Genomic DNA, 21,507 nt, shown 5'->3' with positions numbered 1-21,507 from the left:
ATTTCATTCTCGTTCTCGATGACCTTCGTCGATACTCACCTTTAATCGATTTCCGCGCAAATGAAATAAGAAACGGCTTGTAGTGGGCACGATCGACAATCTTGACAATGTTTTCTTCTTGTCCTGTAGACGTCGTACAAGAGAGCATTTTAGTCAGGTACTAAATCATTGATCGACTAAGAAGAATCGAATGTTATTATTGGCATTTTAGCGAGAGAGAGAGAGAGAGAGAGAGAAAATAGTCAAAAGTCGCAAGCGGTGCCGATGTATCTTTACAAGATGCCTATCTCTTTTAACGTGCGTTCCTCTTTAATTTCATAAGCCTTTATAAGCTTTTATAAGCTTTAGACAAAGATCTCTTGTTACGAAACATTCTATGTTTAAGTACACGTAAATATTTACATTTTATACGTTAAAAGTATAATGTATTTCAATATCTATTATAAAAACCGTATGTACATAACCTAAGCTGACAATATTATTACTGATTTATAATCGTCATGATAAATTCCCAATCCATCCTCAACGTTGACCAAGGATTGCTTCGAAGATAATCGAATGTTTCGTTTGCTGGCGATTGTGGTCATATTAATCGTCAAATTCTAAACGAATTTGCTAAACGTCTAAAAACGATTTTTTATGGGAATAGAGAAGAACGACTTGAAGAGAGCAAGAAAGCAAAATTAGCTCTGAATCGTACGATTTTTTAACGACTCGTTACCGTTTCGTCGTTGGTACAAATTAGAAATTATTCAATTAAAAATTATTCAAACAAGCAAATTCATTTGCTTCATCAAAAAGCATTAGTTTACAATTTTGAAATATTCTCTTTGAATTCAACAGCACAAATTCTCGACTTTTTAATCGCCTTGTCATAACAAGTAGTCGCTTTGAAAAGTTTGTTTCGGTAAGGATAAAGAGAGTAGCGCTAAAAGACTGAGAGTTTGTACTCGCAGCTCATAGTCGACGACGTCGGAAGAAACTTTTTTCAACCATGGATCTCTATAAAGTACTTTACCTGGAAAATGAGATTCTTTATATTACGAAAGAAAATCGTACGGAAATAAAAATTAATCGGTCGTTATAATTCATTTTAAAGATATAAAGAAGTCTTTCATATTGGCAAAGTAAAATCGTTATCGCATTAGAGAAATTCAATGAGTCCAACGAGCGCAAAGAAATCTCGAGACTAGTCGATAAACAATCCATAAGATTTCCCGGGTATTTCTATTTCTACTTCCATAAGTAAGTTGGGCGAACGTGTCGTCGAACTCGTCGACTAACTCGATAAAACTCTCGTTCGGTACAGTCATCTCTAACCAGCCACCATCGGACCCCTTCCTTTTCTTTCCCACGGTTAGAAAATTCGTAAAGTACTTTACAAAAAGTTTTGTCTTTCTCGCACTCGATTGAATTGTACCGACGATGATAACCATTTTCTTTTTTCCTTTCTTTTCCTTTCTCTTCCTTTCTTTTCTTTGCTTAATCCCGAACGCGGATAGTTGTACGTCTCGAGGAAGTTGATAAAAAAATCATTTCGCGATCGACCCTTTTAAGGAAAAGGAGATATATTAAAAGAATATTAAAAGTTTTTAACAATCGCTTTTATACGCACCGAAGTTCGACTTGTCTTTGGCTAATGAAAAGTATTAAGACGAAGAGAAAAAATTGCATCTATCTTGTGCACGTAATTTTTCGGCCATTTTCACGATTATTACATTTATAGCGTACGAGTCTGACATTTTTAAAGCCAGCGAAATGTCACGTACGTGCTTTCCATGTACTTTAGGATAATTCACAGGGTCAGATAAAATGAAAGGATAGACGAGGTTATAGTTTAATTTATCTGCGAAATAGAGTGAATTGCAATCACGTAACGTCGAGAATAAAAATACTTTTTTTTCTCTCTCTCTCTCTCTCTCTCTCACGCTTATAGCCTTTTTGTGTTGTCGGATTTATTATACGAAGATATATAAAGTTCCGAGAGAAAATATCGAGCATTTTTTGCTATTGGGTTAGAGTATTATGTTCATGTTTACATGTAAAAATAAGCAGAAGAAAACGTGTAGTCGAGAAGAAAGCGAAAAAATACCGGACTGTCGGAGCTCGCGCGAATGTAGGGTAACCATGATTTTAAAGTATTGTCGAAAACGTCTCATACCTACTTGGCTCGTGCCATTTCATTCACGTACACACTTTTATTACATCCACGGATCTATTCCCTGTCGTGTCCTTCTCAACCTTTACTGGGTGAAGCTTCGCCAAACGCGCGAAACTCCTCGATAAAGGAGGCATTTGCGTGTATAGTGCATTCCTTGTATAATTCAATTGGATTTTCCTTATTCCATGCGTGATTCCATCCTGCGTTCTCCTTTCTCTCTCTCTCTCTCTCTCTCTCTCTCTCTCTCTCTCTCTCTCTCTCCGTTTGTCAAAACTTTTTATAACGAACATAAAGAGATCGCAGAAAAAAGAAAACGAACAAGTGCTTTGCTTTTTTGTACTTTCGCATAAAAATGTTCCCCATGATAAAGGTGAAGGTGCAGGAGAGTGTGGGCGGTTTTTGCATTCCTTAAAACTGCACGGTCTAATGATTACCGGAGTACAGAAAGAGCAGATATGAATTATGCATCAACGGTTAGGCGAAAGCACGTTGAGAGCCAAAGGCCAAAGTATTAAGCGTTTTTCCATGGGGAATATTTTTAAGCGTCGTACAATGACGTTGATACACTATCGATCATCTAGCTTACACGGTCAACTCCCTCATAGAGAACACAACGTGACCGCATGTCTTTGGTGTTCCGCTAATTATAGGCAGATCGCACAGAATCCATTAATGGAGGGTCAACATGTCATTAACTAAAGAGGAAACTGCAGTAAGCGTTGATAAGTATCATCTCATAACGCTTAAGGTATCTGACGAAAATTCGTAAAATAATAGAATTTGATCGAAGGTATTCGTAGTAAAGTAAATAAAATAGAATAATGATAAAGGATACAAAATATAGTCTGTTAAATTTAAAGAATACTTTGCGTAGCGTCCTCAAAGTTTGACTGATAGAGGAGAAAGTCTCCGATGAGATTCCTTGCACAAGGAACAAGGAGAATCTCATGAATTTACATAGCCGATGTGTCTGAGTTTCCGTTTCGTGGTGAGCATCTAACAGATGCTTCTGTGTGATTTGCATAAAATGAGGCCAGTACTGGGTACATCCGTACCGGCTCTGGTGGGACGTCTGTGGACACAGGAAGGGACAGAAAGAGGGAGCGTGGCGGGAGAGGAGGAGGTAGATGAAGATCGAGAGAAAGAGGAGAGAGGATAGGAGAAAACGAACGCATATTATGACCCCGAGTCTGTCCTTTCCCCTTTCATTATTGAAAACGTGACCCCAATTCGTCGATGATAATGCTATTATCGACAGAAGGAAAGGCCCTTGTAATTAGGTAACTATAAGATGAACTTGCAAATTCATTCAAGTTTCGAGAGACTCGTAAGAATCGTTGAACTCTCTGCGAAATAGACGTGACGTGATGGCACTTTCCTTCTCGATTCGACGACTTTCCAAAATGTATTTTAATATTATAATTTCAAAGAAATTTATTAGGCCGTAGCAATGATACATTCCAGGATCGACATGCAATGATATAGATCGACGTTAATCTACAGCGATGAGTTTTGAGACGATGAACAACACGAAGATCATATGGGATAAGATGATGTATGTGTGTGTGTGTGTGTGTGTGTGTGCGTGCGTGCGTGTGTCAGCTGTGTTCCTATATGGCAGCGGTCAGTGGAGTGGATTACATGGTATTTTCTAAATCGATAGAAAAGTGAATTTTTTACATATTAGGTACACATCGAAGTTCGCGATCACAGTTCCATCCGCGCACCATCCTCTTAGCTATATATATATATATATATACTTATATATATATATATATATATATATATATATATATATATATATATATATATATATATATTACAGGAACACGTCTCGTTCGTTCGATATATAAGATCACTGGAAGCATCGCTCACCGAAATATAACGATCGGTAGTACGATCGTGAGGAATAAGACTATCCTTCTGTTGACACTATCGCTGCCTCCATGCTGCATCGCCGCGGGATGTTCTCCTGCGAACAGATTTCAAGCTAAGCGCTTACCAATATCAGCGACGACATAGAAACGTTTCAAATACGGATATACATCTCTCTCTCTCTCTTTAGAACTACGAATATCGTAACATTTATCTACGTAATCCAAAATAGAGGAAATTCTTTGTACTCAAAGAGAAATCCATCTCACCGTTCAACACGTGAACCACCACGCTAGCTGGAGCAGCCTTATTTGAGAAGCACGTGTAATTGCCGCTGTCGTTGAGTAACGCGCGCGTTATTACCAGCATGCTTTTGGTAAAACTCTTGCCCTTTTCGGTTTCCAAAGAAACGCCACCCCTATCGACCGTAAGAATTTGATATAGTCACTTTGTAATAGCGAGCGTTTCCTCTTGATACAATCTATCTCCTTTGTCTGACGCACCTTGGACTATCAAAGTCGATGACCGAACCCGCGTGATACCAAGTCACGTTACTCGGTGGTACATCCTGCATGTCGACGGTACAAGTCAAACTAATTTTACTTCCCTTCTTCACGTATACCTCTTCGGAGCCAAGGATTTTTGCTTGTACGTCTTGCGCATCGAGAAACGTTATATAGTTATCAATTTATATATACCGATCTAGACAATTTGATAATATTTCATTCAACTAATAAGTTGCTCACCCAAGACCTTCAAATTGACCGCTCTGTCCATCTTTGGCTCGGTATTAACTTGACACTCGTAAATACCAGCGTCCTCGGGTTGCACGGAATCTATACGTAGGTCCCAATTTGGCGATTTACCGATTATCGCGAATCTCTTGTCGGCGGTATAAGTCGTCTCCATGGACGTTAGGATCCTAACGTCCTTCTTTCGCATCCAAGATACCTGAGATAAGAAATTTCACGTTGAAACATTCGTTTCGTTCTTTACTTTATATCCCATATCGTTAAATAAGTTAAAAGGAAGGACTCACGGTCCTGTTTTCTAAATTTTCGACTCGGCACGACAGCACGGCGAATTGACCGACGGCGACCGTCACGTTTTGTGGAAGATCATCGGAAAAATATGTGTGCCTTTTTGTACGATAATGCTTGCGCATCTCGTTGTCAATACGTTCGCCGTAAAAATATTCCAAAACAGGTGAATATCCGTGATCTTCTCTTCGTCTCGATCTAACGTCATCCGCTATTATCCCTGTATGTGGTAGAAACGTTCCGTATTAAAAATCAACGTCACTTTTCACACGACACATGAACAGAGTTGATCGCTTAATCGTCGACATCGATATTACGACGAACGAAAAAAAGAAAGAGTTGAAAGGGAAAACGTTTGGTCTACCTATATCGCGATGACCGAAAGATGGTTCCGCGTGTAACAGGTAACCGATTCCTAGCAACAGTAGGACCATGCCGTGGAATGGTGCCATTTTTTATACTCGACTATCGTTCATCTTTGCTCATAGATCTTCGAGCTTTCTGGAATGCACGGCATTTTTAATTATTATCCTTTGCAACATTTAAAATGAATATTAATCTTCCTCTCCTATCACAAAATAGATAATAATCTTTTAATGGATCACGATCCGTGCCTTCCCCCGTTTCTCTTCACGAAACAAAATCTTTTCGAACTTAAGCCAGACGTCGAGAGATATTTCTTTTTTTTACACATTTCACCGCGATGATATAAGTTTCGCTGACGCGAACTGAACTTTCACCGATCGAGGAATGATCGTTCGATCCTATAAAGTCCGTATCGAATGTAAGATCGTGCGTGCGATTAAAAAAGAAAAAGAAAGAAAAAAAAAGGGAACAAAAATTATCAGTTAAAACGTATAGTGAGAATAATTAGCTCGAGATGATATCGACCAAGGAAATGATTTATATTCCGTAGTGTCGTTTAAAAAAAGAAAAATCGACTTAAGAACGATCTTCCCGGCAATGCGCTCCGGTAGCATCCGAAGTACTAAAGAGTAACTTCTCTTAGTGGAGGACTAAAAGCTCGAATTGTAGGTACATCGCGCCCGCGCTGTACTTTCCGCATCTGCGATTGCGCTCATGAGAACTTATCACGTATGACGATAAGTCTTTTCTTTCTTTTTTTTTTTTTTTCACAAAAAAAAATATTTATATTGCAAGTCGTTCACCAAATCTACCTCCCTCGACACATGGAAATGTGTCGATACTACTTACCATAAATGCATCTTTGCTATATCTTTCTATTACGTTTCTGCATCGATACGCTTTCGACGACGACATAATATCGGAAATTCGGGATACATACGTACGTCGCGAATGGGATATGTACTCGAGTTGGATTTAGATACAAAAGTCTGTCGTATCGCATCATCTTTCCTTTCTATTACTGATAATTTATTTCAATAAATCATCTTACAATTGTTGCTTCTTTCTTCTTTTTTAAAGCTATTCAACATTAATTCAGGAAAAAATAACCAGTTATTTATATATCAACAATAAATGCTATATAAAATCTATTAAAAAATATATACAATTCATAAAAATTTGTAACATCTTGTTCCTTTTTAAATACTGATAAAAATTTATAGAAAATAACAAACCGTATATAATAACTGAACATTGAAAAATCTTATCGTATAAAACTCTACTTATAGATTAATATTAATAATCATTCTTATCAAAAATAACGGCCTAACTTTCTTATACATTATATTACATTGTTACTACATATAAGAATAAAAATGTTCTATAACAATTTGTACTTCAAAAAATATTCAACATCGACATTATCTACAATGTACAGCACCAATTTAATTTTTTAAATAATTACTCTTTGTACCACCCGTTTTTGATACTAATTCTATGTTGGTTATTTTCATCGCGTGTGTAGTAGCTGCGTGTTTACACATGTCGTAAATTGTAAGTCCGGCTACGGATACGGCTGTTAAAGCTTCCATTTCTACTCCAGTTTTTCCAGTACACCTTACCTCAGCTATAATTTCTACCAGATGCGATTCCTCGTTTAAACTTAAGTATACATTTACATATGATATATTTAAAGGATGACACAATGGTATTAATTCTGAAGTACGTTTAGCAGCCATAATACCAGCTAATTGTGCCACAGACAACACATCTCCCTTTTTCACATTATTTTCTGCTATCAATTGACTTATAACCGGTCCTACATGAATCTCTCCTCTGGCTATTGCTACTCGTTTGCTTTCATTTTTACCTCCAACATCAACCATATTAGCTTTTCCAGTTTCATCTATATGAGAAAATGTAGAATACGTTCTACAACTTTTAGCAACTCGATGATTCTGAGAGAAGAGATCCGAACACGGTAAATAATTCCGCCAACAGAAGTTTTCCAATATCTTACGTTGCACTTGCGTTTTATAATAAAAGTTTTCTTTTCGATTAACTGTATGAAATAAATGGAATTAATCATTAATTTGGATTAATGTTCTTACGCTACCTAAGAACTGTCTAATATAGCGATAACGTCTGTACAGATATTAGAAAAATACTCTTTTTACTTATATCATATATATATATATATATATATATATATATATATATATATATAAATCCTCGATTCGAATAATCTACATTTAACCACCGATTAAAATCATTGGTCTGTTTTCCATTTGGGATAAATTGAACATTCCTGAAACATATACGGTATAAACGCTATCGCTTTTTACAAAATAATTAATTTTCTATTTAAGTAAATAAATGGTGCATGCAAACATTACCTGCATGCTGCTTCTTCTTTCCCCATATTGCGTTACGAATTATATTCTTTAAGTCCTCCTCGGATCCTCCACTTCGAAGAACGTCGCGTAACGAAACTTCACTTTTTCCTTCAAATAAACAAACTTTTAAATTTCCATCTGCTGTAATTCTTAATCGATTACAAGAGCTACAAAAGTTATGAGTCATTGATGTAATGAACCCAATTTGTCCTGTAAAACCGGGGACTTGATATGCCTAATAAAATAAAGGAAATGAATTATTAATTATGATATTTTAACTATTGCTTAAAATAAAGCAAAATAAAAAACCTTTGACGTATCATTTGACTTATTTGGAAGTGCATGAAATTCAGGATAAGTTTGCCTAATAATATTTTTCATTTCATCAAATGAAACCATTTTATTTTCTTTCCATTCGTTCCCATAAAATGGCATATATTCTATAAAACGTATATCCAATGGGCGATCTTTGGTCATATTAACAAAATGAACTAGTTCATCGTCATTAAAGCCTCTCATTACTACGCAATTCACCTGTCGAAAACAAGACGTTTTTTTAATTATGCATTGTAATTGTTTGAAAAAAAAAAAAAAAAAAAAAAAAAAAAAAGAAAACATAACTTACTTTTACTGGATTATAACCTAGTTGAACAGCCAAATCTATTGAAGCCATAACTTTTGCCCATCCTTTCCTGCGCGTAAAACGCTCAAAACGGTCTGCTTTAAGAGTATCAAGTGAAATGTTCAAACCATCTAGACCTGCTCTTTGAAGAGCTGGCAATTGACGAGTTAATGTTAAACCATTTGTTGTAATTGCAACTTGTTTCAAATTTTCCAACTTCTTTAATTCAGCTAAATATATTTAATGAATATAAGTATTATACATTATATATATATATGTATATATGTATGTATTCTGTATCCTTATTTATTATAGTTACCAATAATATCAACAATATCTTTGCGAACTGTAGGCTCACCACCTGTCAATCGTATTTTACATATGCCTTCCTTAGTAAACAGATCTGCTAGCCTGATTATTTCTTCGGTCTTTAAGATTCCATCTTTCGCAGTTAATTTTACACCTTCTGCTGGCATGCAATAAGTACCTACGTTTGAAAAAAATCTTATAAATATGATGCAAGATATTTTATTGTTCTAAATATAGATAAAATTCATAAAATTACATACAACGAAGATTACAACGTTCTGTAATTGAAATCCTAAGATATGTATGACGTCTTCCAAATGAATCTGTTAATATGTCATCGTTGTAGGTGTTTAATTTTTCTCGAAATTCTTTTATCTGAAATAGAATTGAGACATTTATAATTTTCATGTCAAACTGTTCAAAAGTGTATTCTATTTATTATTACAATTGTAAACAATAAACTTGCATAAAATGTTTTTAAGCTTACCCTGTTTGAAGGATTGGTAGAAGCTTTACTTGATGCATTTAAAGCATTTAGAAAGTTTCTACCTACGTGAACTTTACGAAACATCTGTGTAATATATAATAAACTCAAGATGTAAACATAACCTATACGATCACTCAAACTATACTGCGTACACTTGTTAATTTATTAAAAAAAAAAGAAAAGATTTTTGTATGGTAAGTAACATATGGATAATTATTCATCGATTTATCTTTATATTGTTATCTGTGGTATACGTTATAAATCTTTCTCAACTCGATACTACGTAGCTTATCTTTCCTACAATGAGGAAAATTAAAGACCTTGAATATGAGAAGTTATATGATTAAATTAATTCTGTTTAACTGATAACGTTTACATCACTACATTCTACCTACGTTTACTCTCCCCCTTTCTCCCTCTCTCTTCTTCTCTCTATACTATTCATTTTGTAAGCATGTATAATATTATTACGTATAGCCACAATTTCCAAGTATTTAAATAATAATTAGAAGTTTGAAGGAGTATATAAATTATACGTTCGTGATCCAAAATGTTTAAAAATATATTATGCATAAATTTTCTAATATTTAGACGTGATTCATTTGAACTTTATATCAAGTTCTAGACTTTTTCAAGAATTTACACGTATGAGTATATGTAAGAATACGTATAGGAGAAAATTATAGATCAAATACATATAAAAGTTTGTTGTGAATGCTTGTCATCAAGCCTGATTCCAGGCATTCATATGACAGGATGTGTGTAACGTCTGTGTAGAAGCAAGCAAGACAGTTTTTTGGTAACATTATAAAAATGGACATTTTTCAAGAAATTATATAGATCAATGTTTGTGCTCTACAGAACTAATGTAGGTCAGCAGTGTACGAATACACAGATCAAAGAATTCTTTTTTTTTTTTTTCGACATATTTCAAGCTTTCCCGCCTATATAGATAATTGTTATATATAAATAAATGTTGCTTTAGCTTCTTCTCCTAGAGAATATTCCCAACAGATTTTCAACTACTTCCAAACTATAATATTTTATTTGAATTGATATTTTTTTCTTTTTAATATTTACAAGCCATCTAAACAAATAATAATAACTATTAGCTTTATTGATTATATATATATATATGTGTATGTATGTACACATTCGTTGGCACGTAGAAAGCGGAGAGAAACTACGTCTATATGACGAGAGCCTTTGTATACACAACGGTTTGTTGACTAATTAATTAGTAGTTAGCTGTTTTCATCATAATTATTATTAAAATTTGTCATGATTCTTGTGTGCTTTTAAATTTAATATTACATGGCACTTTCTGAAAATAAAAAAAGAAAAAAATATATTTATTGACTAGCGATGTACCAAAAGTGGCGCTGTGCGCATGCTCGGCGGGAATTATTCAACCGTTCTGACGTCGTATACGACGCCATATTTATTTTCCGGATATCAGAGGAATTTGTATCGTTCTTCTAATTACTAATAATCAACATATTTTTTTCTAACGTACACCTTCTTACAGTATATTCATCGATTCCTTGAAGCGCGTTTTCTAACATGTGTCGTTAGCAGGTCGTGGTATTGTTGTGTTTAAGAAATATTTGTGAAAAAAAAAAAATCATCAGTCTTCGCTTATATTCCGACGAGTAAACATCGTAATTTTATCATGTGGTATAGATGCATTTAAACAATGAATACTTTTGATAATTTCCCATTTATTTTTAAACAATGTATAGTATATATTAACCACTGTAATACCATTAATTAATATCTAAAGAGTAGTGCATTTGTTCTTGGTGGCCGCATGCACAATGCGGTTGATAGAGTAGTACGTTTTTTATAGTGTCAGTGTTGTTCGTCGTAATTATTGTAGTTAAAGTGTTGTGACGATGACCATTGCAGAACTTCGTAAAAAGTAAGTAATTTTTGTTAAGTTCTTATTATAAATCAATCACATATGCCTGCGGAATTAGTCAAATAAAGCGCGCAAACAATATCTTTGTCTTCCTGGTCGAGACACTGTGTGGCGCCAGGAGTACTGAGAAGTGAACATTTTTAATGGTTTAGTAGCGACGCTAGGAATTAGGTGGCAATGCTTGTATAAACGATGTGTGAATTCTGAAATAGGATTGTGGAAAGAGAGAGGTTAATATTTGTTGATAATGAGGTTATGGTTTTCGTCAATATCTCGTTGTTCTCAATATATCACAGGAAATAAAGTGTCTCTATCGTTTAGAATAATAATGTCTCGAACGAAGACTGATCAGGTTTTAGAGAATTTAAAAAATAATCCATATTTTGACAAGTATGCAAAGAAAATCGCAGAACTTCAACAAATAAATCCAGATTTATTGAAAGAACGCATCGAGGAAGAAGAGAAAAAAGTGCAAAAGAGAAAAGGTATGCGTTTACTATTGCGTAGTTTGCTATTGTCATTATCATTTCTATCTGTTCCGAAAGGTACGATCGATAGATATTTTCTTTTCTTTATCATCGTGACATTTTGCTCCAAACGTATTAGATTAAATATTATTTAGGATTTATTTATATAACAATTAGATCCATTGTATTTTTTTTTGTATTATAGAAAAACGAGAAGAAGAACGTAGTATTTATCGAGCTAAAGCAAAAAGCGAAGTAATAGAGGCATCGCATACCAAAGAAGTACGTTTAAGCGATATAATGAATATGGAGATGATAAAGGAAAAGGCGAAAGAAGAAATTGAACAAATTTGGACTGAATATCATAAACAAAAAGATTACATTTGCGCGACAATGGAACCTGAGCAATACGAAAGGATATTCGATTACGGAAAGAAATATCCTTTGTTTCTATTACCGTTACCAAGAAAACAGGGCTACGAATTTTTTTTAAGTCAATTCCAAGGGAATAAAGTTTATATGACGTCTCTTTTATGGTATCAAACACACAAGGAGAACGCACCTGAATGTTTAACCCTAACTCATTATACAGAGTTTAAAGATAGCAAGGGCGTAGTACTGATGCGCGGTGAATTTGATTTAAATTTTTTAAATTGTCAGGAAGCCCAATGTTTAGCTAATGAACTTCAGTTATATTATACAGGAAAAAGTTCAGAAAGGTTGAAATTAATGGAAACATTTAATAACGCACCTAATGATTTTAAATATAACGATCTTATCAGTCAATTGGAAAAAATATCTTTTGTAACGTAATTATATACCTAGTTAATATATTAACGCAAGAGCAGTAGTAATTTTATGTATTTTTATTTGAGGAAACATATAAAACGTATTAAATGTCGTTTGACAAGTTGACTAAATGGGTCATACTTTAGAACGTAAACGTTTACTATATAAGAGTATAGAATATTTCGTTGGTAAATATCGATGGTTTCGAAGAAGAGACGTGAAATTGGTCGTACGAGCAAACGTATCTTTTCCCTTATATCATCCCAGCTTATATCCTTCAAATTTAAATAGTGATTCGGAAATGAGGGAGAAAAAGGGCGCTTGCCCTTTTCTCATACATCGTTCAACTTTGGATTTCTAAAGAATCGTACGAACGATATCGATTATCTATGTCGATATAGATGTGAAAAATATTAGCTTTCTTTTTTTTCCTTTTTTCTTTTCTCCGTTTTTTTTTTCCTCGATATCCTGGATGGAAAGGAAAGGAAAGGAAAGGAAAGATGACAAGTTTTATGATCGACGAGCCGACATAAGCCGAAAGCCGTAGCATTAAGCGTTATAGAACGAGACGTTGAAAAATAAAAAGAATGAACTATTGCTGTACTAGATGAACCAATTTTGAGGAATGCATATGTTGCATCACAAATTTCATTGCGATCTATGAAGTACGTAAAGTCCAGTTTCGCTCATTAAATGGAATATTTATTTTAATCCACTGAACGGGCCGCTAATTGCGAGTTATCGTTCTCGCTCGGAATGAAGAGAACCAATATTAAATTATACCAATCTATTATCAAATATCTATCATATTTATGTACGGTATATATCATTTCAATTAATAGAGACAAAGCAAAATAGATCGAAAAGGATGGCAGGGATGTAGAGATTAAGCGGGAGGGGTTTCTCTTTATGGAAAATGAATTCTGACGTCAATTTTCGATGCCGCAAAGTCAGGCGAGAAAAAAAAAAAATATATATATATATATATATATATATATATACATACATATAGTCAAGAAAAAAGAAATAAAAACAAGAACGTTCCGTGGCATAATTTTACAAGCATAAAGAAGGTAGGTGCGTGGTCTCCGACAAAATGGTTAGAGAAAAAAAAATGTATCTAGCCGCGTTATCGTGGAGGCAAAAAGCGAACAGCTTAAGGGGTCGTTAAGCGCATTATATGCATCGTTTGTAGGACGTCGCCGTCAAATATCGTTATCGTAGGTGGAAAAAATATGAAGGCACAATATTTTTCATAGGAAGGACAAAGTGGTCAAAGTTCGGCATCCACATGCTTCGGTTTTATTCGGCTTGGCTCGGCTTGGCAGAGGAGTCAAGCAGGTGGTTTGTTTGTACGCCATGCCGGTTCTCACGGTACGATTCGTTTTATTTCCTTTCTATGCTCTTCGGAGGTACTTCTCACTTATGACATTTTGAAAATTGAAAGCTGCCTTTATCGTGGCCGCATTCAAGCTAATAATAGATTTTCGAACGTCGTTCTTACATACCAACGAGAACGACGCGACGTTAAAGGTTGCCAGGCGCATATACATTTAGAGGCGTACACGAGTTAGTTGTATTTTTAGGAAGATCCTAAGAGTCTCAGAGAACGAGGGGGTGAGGGAGAGCGAGAGAGAAAGACTCAGAAGAGCGATCGGAGGAGAGTGGAAAGAGAGCGAGAACGAACGAGAAAGGAAGACGTTATCGGAACGGCTAGTAGCGCGAGACCACAGTGGCTAACATTGATTTTCATGGAGGTTGGGGTTCTCGAAGGCCACATCCAGAATGGAAGCTGCGGCCTTCGATTCTCTCTCCATTCACTACCCTTGCTATTTTCATTCTTACCCTTCTCAAGTCGGTTATTTCTTTTCTCGAACTTTAACTCGCAAACGCAAAAGTTCGTACCTAATAGTTTCGATTAAGAACTAATAAGGGAGGACGATGCCTTCGGATATTTGTCTATTTAGGATATTGTCAAATCCTTTGGAACTAATTGCGATATTAAAAAACGCGCCGAAATCATTCCATTTATCGTCGATATTACTCTTAGCGTTTCGCGATATTTTAGAATGGTTCGCTCGTTCTCGTTATCGTTATTAAAGTTCTACCAATTTCCCTATATTATTCGTATGCTAATCATTTGTAAATCGTTACTCGTTCGACATTTTATTATCCGGCGTTCGCGCTCGGCCTTATGTTCGTTCGTTTTTACATTATTAATCGCACAAAGTGGAAATCAATTGCGGATTATTCACTTCGGACAAAATTTTCTCGGTAAACGCGTACAGACATGCAAAATAAATATGAAGGGAAAAACAAATAGAGATCGACCGATCGACCGATCGACCGATCGACCGATCGATCGAAGGACGAAGTCTTCGTTGGTTCTCGCTAATTTTCCTTTTGTAATTCGGGAACAGAGGCAGCATTACCGGACGTTTTAATGAAGTTTGCTTAGGTATTTATCGACAAAAGGTACGCAAAGCCGAAGCTGTTGGGTACTTTCGGTTCGTTCGTTTTTAAGTAACGGAAATCGTCCAACGAAAGTACTAAAGTGGTATTAATCTTTGTCGGTGCTCACTGAAACTCTTCTCTCTCTCTCTCTCTTTTTTTTTTTTTTTTTTTTTTTTTTTTTTTCTCTATAAGTTCCCTCTTTCTTTCTATATATCTTTTTCGCGCGCGCGAGCTGGCCCTTTAATTATTCCTTTCGCCGCTAGCTATGAGCTTTTTAAACTACGCCTCGTTACTCTCGACGAACTATCTCCTCCTTTTCGTAGTGCGTTACCCTCGTTACCTTAGTCCCTTTCGTCGAGCATCATTTAACTATTTCAAGTCGAATACGAATATCAACGGTAAAGATGGTTAGAGCGTATGGACCAAGATCCAATAACTACCGTCTGCTCGGTCTCCGACTAAAATCGTATCGGATCGAATCATCGGAGTCGCGCTAATAAATTTACTGCGTGCTATACGAAGTAGAAATTATAGGAGATTGAACGAAGATCTAGACGTGATTTTGTCCAGTAAAGTAACGTTATCGTCGAAGTTTTTATATTCTTCTCGAAAAGATTCAACTCGTATTAACACGCTTCCGTTAACATTGTAAAAATAATTCTATCCTAGAGTAATAGGAAATTACAGGTGGTAGTAGATATATATATATATATATATATATATATATATATATATTTATACGCATGGTCGAACCACAAGAGATATCTATAGGCTGCAAAAGCTATTTAGATTTTGTCGAACGAAACCGCACTGTGTCGCATACCGCGCTGATCTCGCCGCTCGTATTCCCGACCATTTGCGTTCAGGCCAAGCATTAACTTAGGAATTAATTTTCTCTCTCTCTCTCTCTCTCTCTCTCTCTCTCTTTAGCGAGCTCACTATCGAATGCCACCGAGACACGAATTATCCTTTCGTTGGAATTTTAGTCCTTCCCACTTTAGTGGGAATTTTCTAAACATTTCTCCGTAACGAAGGGAGTTATATTTCGAGTTTGAGCCATTGGGAAAACTCTCGACGAGACTTCTCTTTCGTCAATACGTTCGCACGAAAGATTTAGATCTAAAGTTAATTTGTTAAATGAAACGAATTACTTGATGATTACAACACGCGTTATAAAGTTGATGGAATGAATTGACTTTGTCGTTATCGTAAAAAAGACCGAGATTCGCGTCTGTTTGGGACAGTTGAATGCGCGCTATGCAGGTCGTTTAAAAGATACAAGGTTAGCGCTAATTTGACTACGTAAACGTATCAACGCGTAAATCATGTAGCGCGCAAGAAATGTAGCGTAAAAATGTTCCGTACACGTACCTCTATTAATTTACTTTTCCCTTAGAAATATTTGTATTTCTTTATGATTACGTAAGATTTTATTAGCGGAGGATTTTGTCCGAGAGAGATTTCCGGTCTTGCCTATTAGTCAATAATGATCTTTTTGTCTTTCTTTTTTTTTCTCTCGTTTCTCATCGTAATTATCGTCCTTATGTATAAAACTCGCGTGCTCGCAATACTTTGGAACTTTTAGGTTAATCGAACCCTCGAACGAGCAACATTCATTGGGTTATCGAGAGCAAATTTGTAATTCAAATCGTTTCTGTCTCTCGTCGTTCTCCGCGTAACGTATGATCTCGATGATACACCATACGGTCCGACCGGTGCGACATTACTTTCGCGTATATCACGTGCAAAATTCTGAATATACTCGTAATATCGATGTTAATACGAAAAATATCGTATACGCATATCGTACAAAAAATATAACCCTATGTACTTTGTTTTCCCTTACGTTACAAATGCAACGAATAATTCGTTCGATATAATAAAGCGATCTCAATATCGTTATTGCCATTGATTCGTATAAAACGATTGTATAAATTGTTAGCTTGTAATAAAAGTGTCGCTTACGTAGAAGAAAATCTCTTTGACAATATTCTCGCTAAGAATTACGCTCTACTTAACCGAATTAAAAGAAACTTTATCTTTGTTACGTTGGTTGGCACCGTGATTCTTTTCAATGAACAAGAGAGATTACCTTTTCGGATAAAGAAACGCTTCGAGAATACAGAATATCGTATAATTTCATTCGACGTTGCAATAAAAATTGAATCGAATCGTTGTACTAGAAATAATTACTTCGTCGATATCTTTGTTTGAAAAATTTTATTTTTTTCTCGCGAAGAAATCGTATTATCGTTGATCGAAATAAAGTAAATAAGTATTGCAACTCGATCAACGATAAACGCTTAAAAATAATTGGAATATAGAAGAGTTAGCTATATTTCGTTTTATAAGCTCGTGACATCGTGAGCTCTTCGATCTCAGATCGTTTCGTTGGTAACGATGAACGGTAATTGGTTTGTCGGAAGGACGTTGATCTAGACACGAATCGTAAAACTTTTATCCGTGGAATCTCTTATCTTTCATTCATTTGTAGAAGGGATAGGAGGAAGATATCAGAAAGATCTCGGAATTGATACTCTTGTTAAGAGAAGCAACCGTTCGTTTATTCCTTCTATCGAATCCTTATAAGAAAAGGAACGTTATGAAGAAACGTTAAATTTAATACAACAACGGTGATACGATTCGACGTAGGAGAATACGAAGGATGCGTTTGAACAAATAGGAAAAGGTGTATTTATTTTCGTTGATGAAGGCGTCGCGAAAACTTTTTACTCCATTTTTTCTTCTTTTTTCGTAAAACAAACGGCGACGCTTCTATTCTTTTCTAATTTAAAACCTTAGTAAACATAATTCCAAAAGGCACGTTTTCTCTCCTTCGTGGACGCATATTTTAATCCTTTTTTTACGATTCGAATCTCTAGAGTTATTTTAAAAAGACTCTGTCATTAGTTTTCCGATAGGTTGTTTTCTTATTCATCGGTATGAAAAATTTGAAAGCATTCGTGGAAGCGGAAAAGCACTTTTATTATAACCTACTGAGTTTTACTATCTTACAATCTTAGTTGCTGATATAAACATATATATATATATATATATATATATATATGTGTGTGTGTGTGTGTGTAGACGTATATCCATGTATGTAACCTCAGAATACGTGCATATTTCAACGCTGAATCTCATTGCGTACCTTTGACAAAGTAAGAATATGTAAGGTTTCCTATTTCTTTTCGACCTACCTTTTCTTTTGCTTTCGCATTACGTTCTTCGATTTTTCAATTATTTTTCTATTTATATATCGCGAAAGAAATGAATGTACATTTTAATTGGTTCGAGTTAAAGAGAGCTTTTTCTTTTCTTCCGATTCTTTTTCTTTTATCGAAGTAATAGACACAACGGAATAACAAAAGCATTCCACTAATATAGCTCTCCTTCAGTCGAGCAATAAAAGGTGACGCGTCCAGAGACCAGCTTTTCTTTTTCTCAAAAGGAAAATTGGTTGAAAATTGCGTCATCCCTTTCTACAAAATCCACCTGGATCAGTTGTGTCCATCAAGAGAAACAAACGAGAAAGGGAAAGAGAGAGAGAGAGAGAGAGAGAGAGAATGTGAAGCACCGTGAGAAAAAAGGCTATTCCGTAATTCCAATTACTGGAACATCGTGAAAATAATTACGAGTGCGTCCTTCCTTGAACAACTTTGAAAACACTATGGTGAAAATCAACGTTTATGGGAAATGGAAAAGTAACGAAAAAAGATAGTGCATAGATAATTTGCGATTAGATAATGAGAGTAATGTTTATCATATGAGTTATATTTTATAAATGATCATCGAATTTCTTCCGAAGTAAGCTATAATAGCGAATAAGAGTTTTATTGTCAAGATAGACAATTATATACCATGGATTCGATTAATTAAATTAATTCGATGAAAAGCTAAAGAATTTGCGAGGTATCGGTATTAAACAACGAAATTGAATATTTTTTTGTCTACGTTGGTTTTGGTTCTCTAACATTGCGTAATATATATATATATTTTACGTTCTCCTTTATTTTATCGAGACGCACACTTTGATATGGAAATAAGGAAATTGAGAATTCGAGAGGAAAATATTGAAGAGCTAACTTTTCAGGCTACGAGTTTTGACATTTTTTAATATTATATAGTATCATCATTCCCGGGGGAAAGAAATGTATTCCTGTTTATCTTTTATCGTAATAATTGGTTTCTATATCTCAGACACACGGAGAGGGAGAGAGAGAGAGAGACAGAGACAAAAAGTTAAGCCGAAAGAATAGTGAAGAATAACGATATTGGTTGTATCGGATACCGAGAATTGGAGTACGGTATCGTCGTAGAATACGCCAGAAGGTATTTCAATGAAGCTATTACGAGAATCGTCCATATAATAGAGATGGTAAGCTAGAGTAAATAGAGATAGAATCTTTGCAATTCTTTTATTTATTATGCTCCTTTAATATAGTTCCACGATTAAAAATATTTCTAACGTTTTGGCCGTTCTCCCTTTTCCTTCCATTTGTTTCTTTGCTTTTAAATCTGTCGCAACACGACTATTATGGTCTATTACTCATGACTTTCGTTCTACAAAATCTATGTTGGATCGATTGATTCAAGTTCGTTGAACTGTATACAGGAAGTCTTGTCTCAGAAATTCCGACTATTTGCTTTGAAGATCGTAAAGCGATAAAGCGTGACACGAGGTACCACCGAAACCTTGATTAATCATCGTCTAAATCGTTATCTGAAAAGAGTTGGAAATATAAGGAGTATATATATATATATATATATATATATATATATACATATATACTTATGTACTTATTTGAATGGCATATAGCTGACTCAAGATAGATACCAACGATCAATGTAAGAAGGGAAGCGTTACTTTGAAACGACAGAAACGAGGGATGGGTCTCTCTCGATGGGCGGGTAGTCGCCAAGGATTATCGATGCGATGGTCACGGTAAAAGTTTCTCCTAACTACTCCTAACGCCTCCTGATGGATAGCCTTGAGAGAGAGAGAGAGAAAGAGAGAGAGCTTTTAAACGCGTCTATACAAAGAAGACCGTGTTGCGCGCGTGGCTATGGAAAACAGATAATATCTACTTTCGTTGCCAAGCGAGAAATAATTTCAAGCACGTATTTGCGATAAACTGACGGATTACGACAAGTTCGAATCAAAAAGAAAAGAGAATCGCAATTTGAGTATATTTTACGATAGTAAGTAGGTACATCCTATAGATGCATTGGGCATTGGTTCGAAATCGAAACAATGAGTTTGGCATATTAAATATAGCGAAAGATCAAGAAGATATATTTTTATTGATATTTTTCTTGAGACCATATGGCGTAAATGGAAAAATATTGTAAATCGTAAAATACCGATATAAATCGTAATCATAAGAAAAGGAAAAGCGTTCGATGCGTCGTTTGAAATCTGTCGGATGAAACGTATGTACTTGGAATTCGTTAGGATAGTTTATAAAGAGAAAATGAAGGTATAAATAGGTGCATTAGTAAACGTTTCGCGATCGTAGAACGTTGCTTCGCATCTCGCAGTTCGACGAACGAAAAGTAACGATCGTTACGGATGAGTCCGATGGCATCGACCCCGCGGCAAGGGAATATACAGAGGAGAACATTTCTAACGACACTTTCATACTCGAGTCAGCTTCTATTCCCACGATTCCCTCGATAGAAGTTATCTCATGAATATTTTATAAGGCCGTACGACCGATACAAGGATCCCTCGATTAGCTATGCATCGTCCGTGCATCATCTCAACGATTTCTCCGTTCGCGAGATGTTTTCGCATTTTTCGACTTTAACGTTCATTAAAAGGTTTGCAACTACGACAGTTGGTACGTTAGCACGTTTATCTATGCTCTTGGATAGGTATATGTCGTTAAAAAGGTTTAAAAAACGTCTAGGACAATTTTTTGCGCCGATCTTTCGCGTTTGATATTTCTAGCACATGCGCGGGGGCGCATTAACCACGTTACGACTTTTAATGTCGTATGTACCTAAGTGCTTAACAATTTTCGTCAAAGAGAAACAGCTGGAGTGTAAACGAATCGTTGGTAAAACGAAATATCGTACTTTGCGGAATAATTGGATAATAATTATCTCTTCTATTAGCTCGGCCAAACGTTATCTTCTTTTTCATCTTGTTTGTTCGTCCGGTTCCATTGATATCACGCGCCATTACTCTCATTAAACTCAATGTTTGACAATGATGATGCAGCGACAAAAGCGAGCATTATTTCATGGTGGTTGCGTAAAAAAATAAAATAAAAAAAAAATAATCTACCAGCTATAAGTAATATCGTTAAATGTTTTGAAGAGAAATGAAGGGACCTGAAAGAAGATTCGAATAGTCGATCCTATTTTTCGCTATTACGATAGATGCAATGTTTTCACGAGGATTGCGTTCGTTTTCGTGATAGTGCACTTTGACGCAGCTTTTGCTCTCTTCTCGTCGTTTATAACGAACGCGGTAGTCCGACGAGCGCGATCTACCCTCGGGCTCGTTCCGCGCGCCACGCGCGCTCCCTCTCGTCGTCAAGCGGCTGTTTCGTGCGGATTGCTCCTGCGCTCTGGGATGCTGCGAGATAAGCAGCCCCGCAGCCCACCCGCAA

At 35.6% G+C, this 21,507-nt stretch overlaps 3 protein-coding genes across 8 annotated transcripts in view; 1 reads left to right on the top strand and 2 right to left on the bottom strand.

The window, feature by feature from the left end:
- The window catches only part of LOC124427758 (zwei Ig domain protein zig-8-like), a 30,251-nt gene extending 24,178 nt beyond the window's left edge, over window positions 1-6,073 (bottom strand). For 2 of the 5 annotated variants that reach the window (XM_046971078.1, XM_046971080.1), the window contains exons 1-6: window positions 5,441-6,073; window positions 5,076-5,296; window positions 4,783-4,987; window positions 4,540-4,690; window positions 4,306-4,454; window positions 4,037-4,133 (exon numbers count right to left, since the gene is read on the bottom strand). In XM_046971078.1, coding sequence (XP_046827034.1) covers window positions 4,037-4,133; window positions 4,306-4,454; window positions 4,540-4,690; window positions 4,783-4,987; window positions 5,076-5,296; window positions 5,441-5,528 — 911 coding nt within the window. In that variant the 5' untranslated portion in view covers window positions 5,529-6,073. Of the gene's footprint in view, window positions 1-39; window positions 124-4,036; window positions 4,134-4,305; window positions 4,455-4,539; window positions 4,691-4,782; window positions 4,988-5,075; window positions 5,297-5,440 lie in introns of all 5 variants that reach the window. The other 3 variants (XM_046971081.1, XM_046971082.1, XM_046971077.1) reach the window with 2 other exon arrangements.
- Window positions 6,074-6,463: 390 nt separating this feature from the next.
- Window positions 6,464-9,694, bottom strand: LOC124427756 (molybdenum cofactor biosynthesis protein 1). 2 transcript variants are annotated; one of them, XM_046971074.1, is made up of 7 exons: window positions 9,257-9,694; window positions 9,030-9,144; window positions 8,780-8,947; window positions 8,464-8,690; window positions 8,148-8,372; window positions 7,839-8,073; window positions 6,464-7,504 (listed from the first exon to the last, which is right to left on the bottom strand). In XM_046971074.1, the coding sequence occupies exons 1-7, from the start codon at window positions 9,338-9,340 to the stop codon at window positions 6,888-6,890; spliced, it is 1,671 nt and encodes a 556-aa protein (XP_046827030.1). In that variant the 5' UTR covers window positions 9,341-9,694; the 3' UTR covers window positions 6,464-6,887. The 2 variants fall into 2 exon arrangements, with proteins under 2 accessions (XP_046827030.1, XP_046827031.1); XM_046971075.1 differs by lacking the exon at window positions 6,464-7,504 and adding an exon at window positions 7,634-7,750 and having other exon boundaries at window positions 9,257-9,693.
- A 1,647-nt stretch (window positions 9,695-11,341) lies between these two features.
- Window positions 11,342-12,498, top strand: LOC124427246 (ATP synthase mitochondrial F1 complex assembly factor 1). Its single transcript, XM_046969885.1, has 2 exons — window positions 11,342-11,662; window positions 11,850-12,498. The coding sequence occupies exons 1-2, from the start codon at window positions 11,425-11,427 to the stop codon at window positions 12,455-12,457; spliced, it is 846 nt and encodes a 281-aa protein (XP_046825841.1). The 5' UTR covers window positions 11,342-11,424; the 3' UTR covers window positions 12,458-12,498.
- Window positions 12,499-21,507: the final 9,009 nt, after the last annotated feature.

The sequence above is a fragment of the Vespa crabro genome, chromosome 10 (genome assembly GCF_910589235.1).
Source record: "Vespa crabro chromosome 10, iyVesCrab1.2, whole genome shotgun sequence".
NCBI lineage: Eukaryota > Metazoa > Arthropoda > Insecta > Hymenoptera > Vespidae > Vespa > Vespa crabro.
This window is presented reverse-complemented; position numbering and strand designations above follow the sequence as displayed.

What these genes read in the sequence shown, in the direction of transcription:
- LOC124427246 (XM_046969885.1), top strand. Translation starts at nt 11,425, where the DNA reads ATGAGGTTATGGTTTTCGTCAATATCTCGTTGTTCTCAATATATCACA. An exon ending in AAAAGTGCAAAAGAGAAAAG is followed by an intron (nt 11,663 to 11,849) that starts GTATGCGTTTAC and finishes TTTGTATTATAG; the next exon opens with AAAAACGAGAAGAAGAACGT.
- LOC124427756 (XM_046971074.1), bottom strand. Translation starts at nt 9,340, where the DNA reads ATGTTTCGTAAAGTTCACGTAGGTAGAAACTTTCTAAATGCTTTAAAT. An exon ending in TAGGTTATAATCCAGTAAAA is followed by an intron (nt 8,373 to 8,463) that starts GTAAGTTATGTT and finishes TGTTTTCGACAG; the next exon opens with GTGAATTGCGTAGTAATGAG. An exon ending in AAAGAAGAAGCAGCATGCAG is followed by an intron (nt 7,505 to 7,838) that starts GTAATGTTTGCA and finishes TATTTCATACAG; the next exon opens with TTAATCGAAAAGAAAACTTT.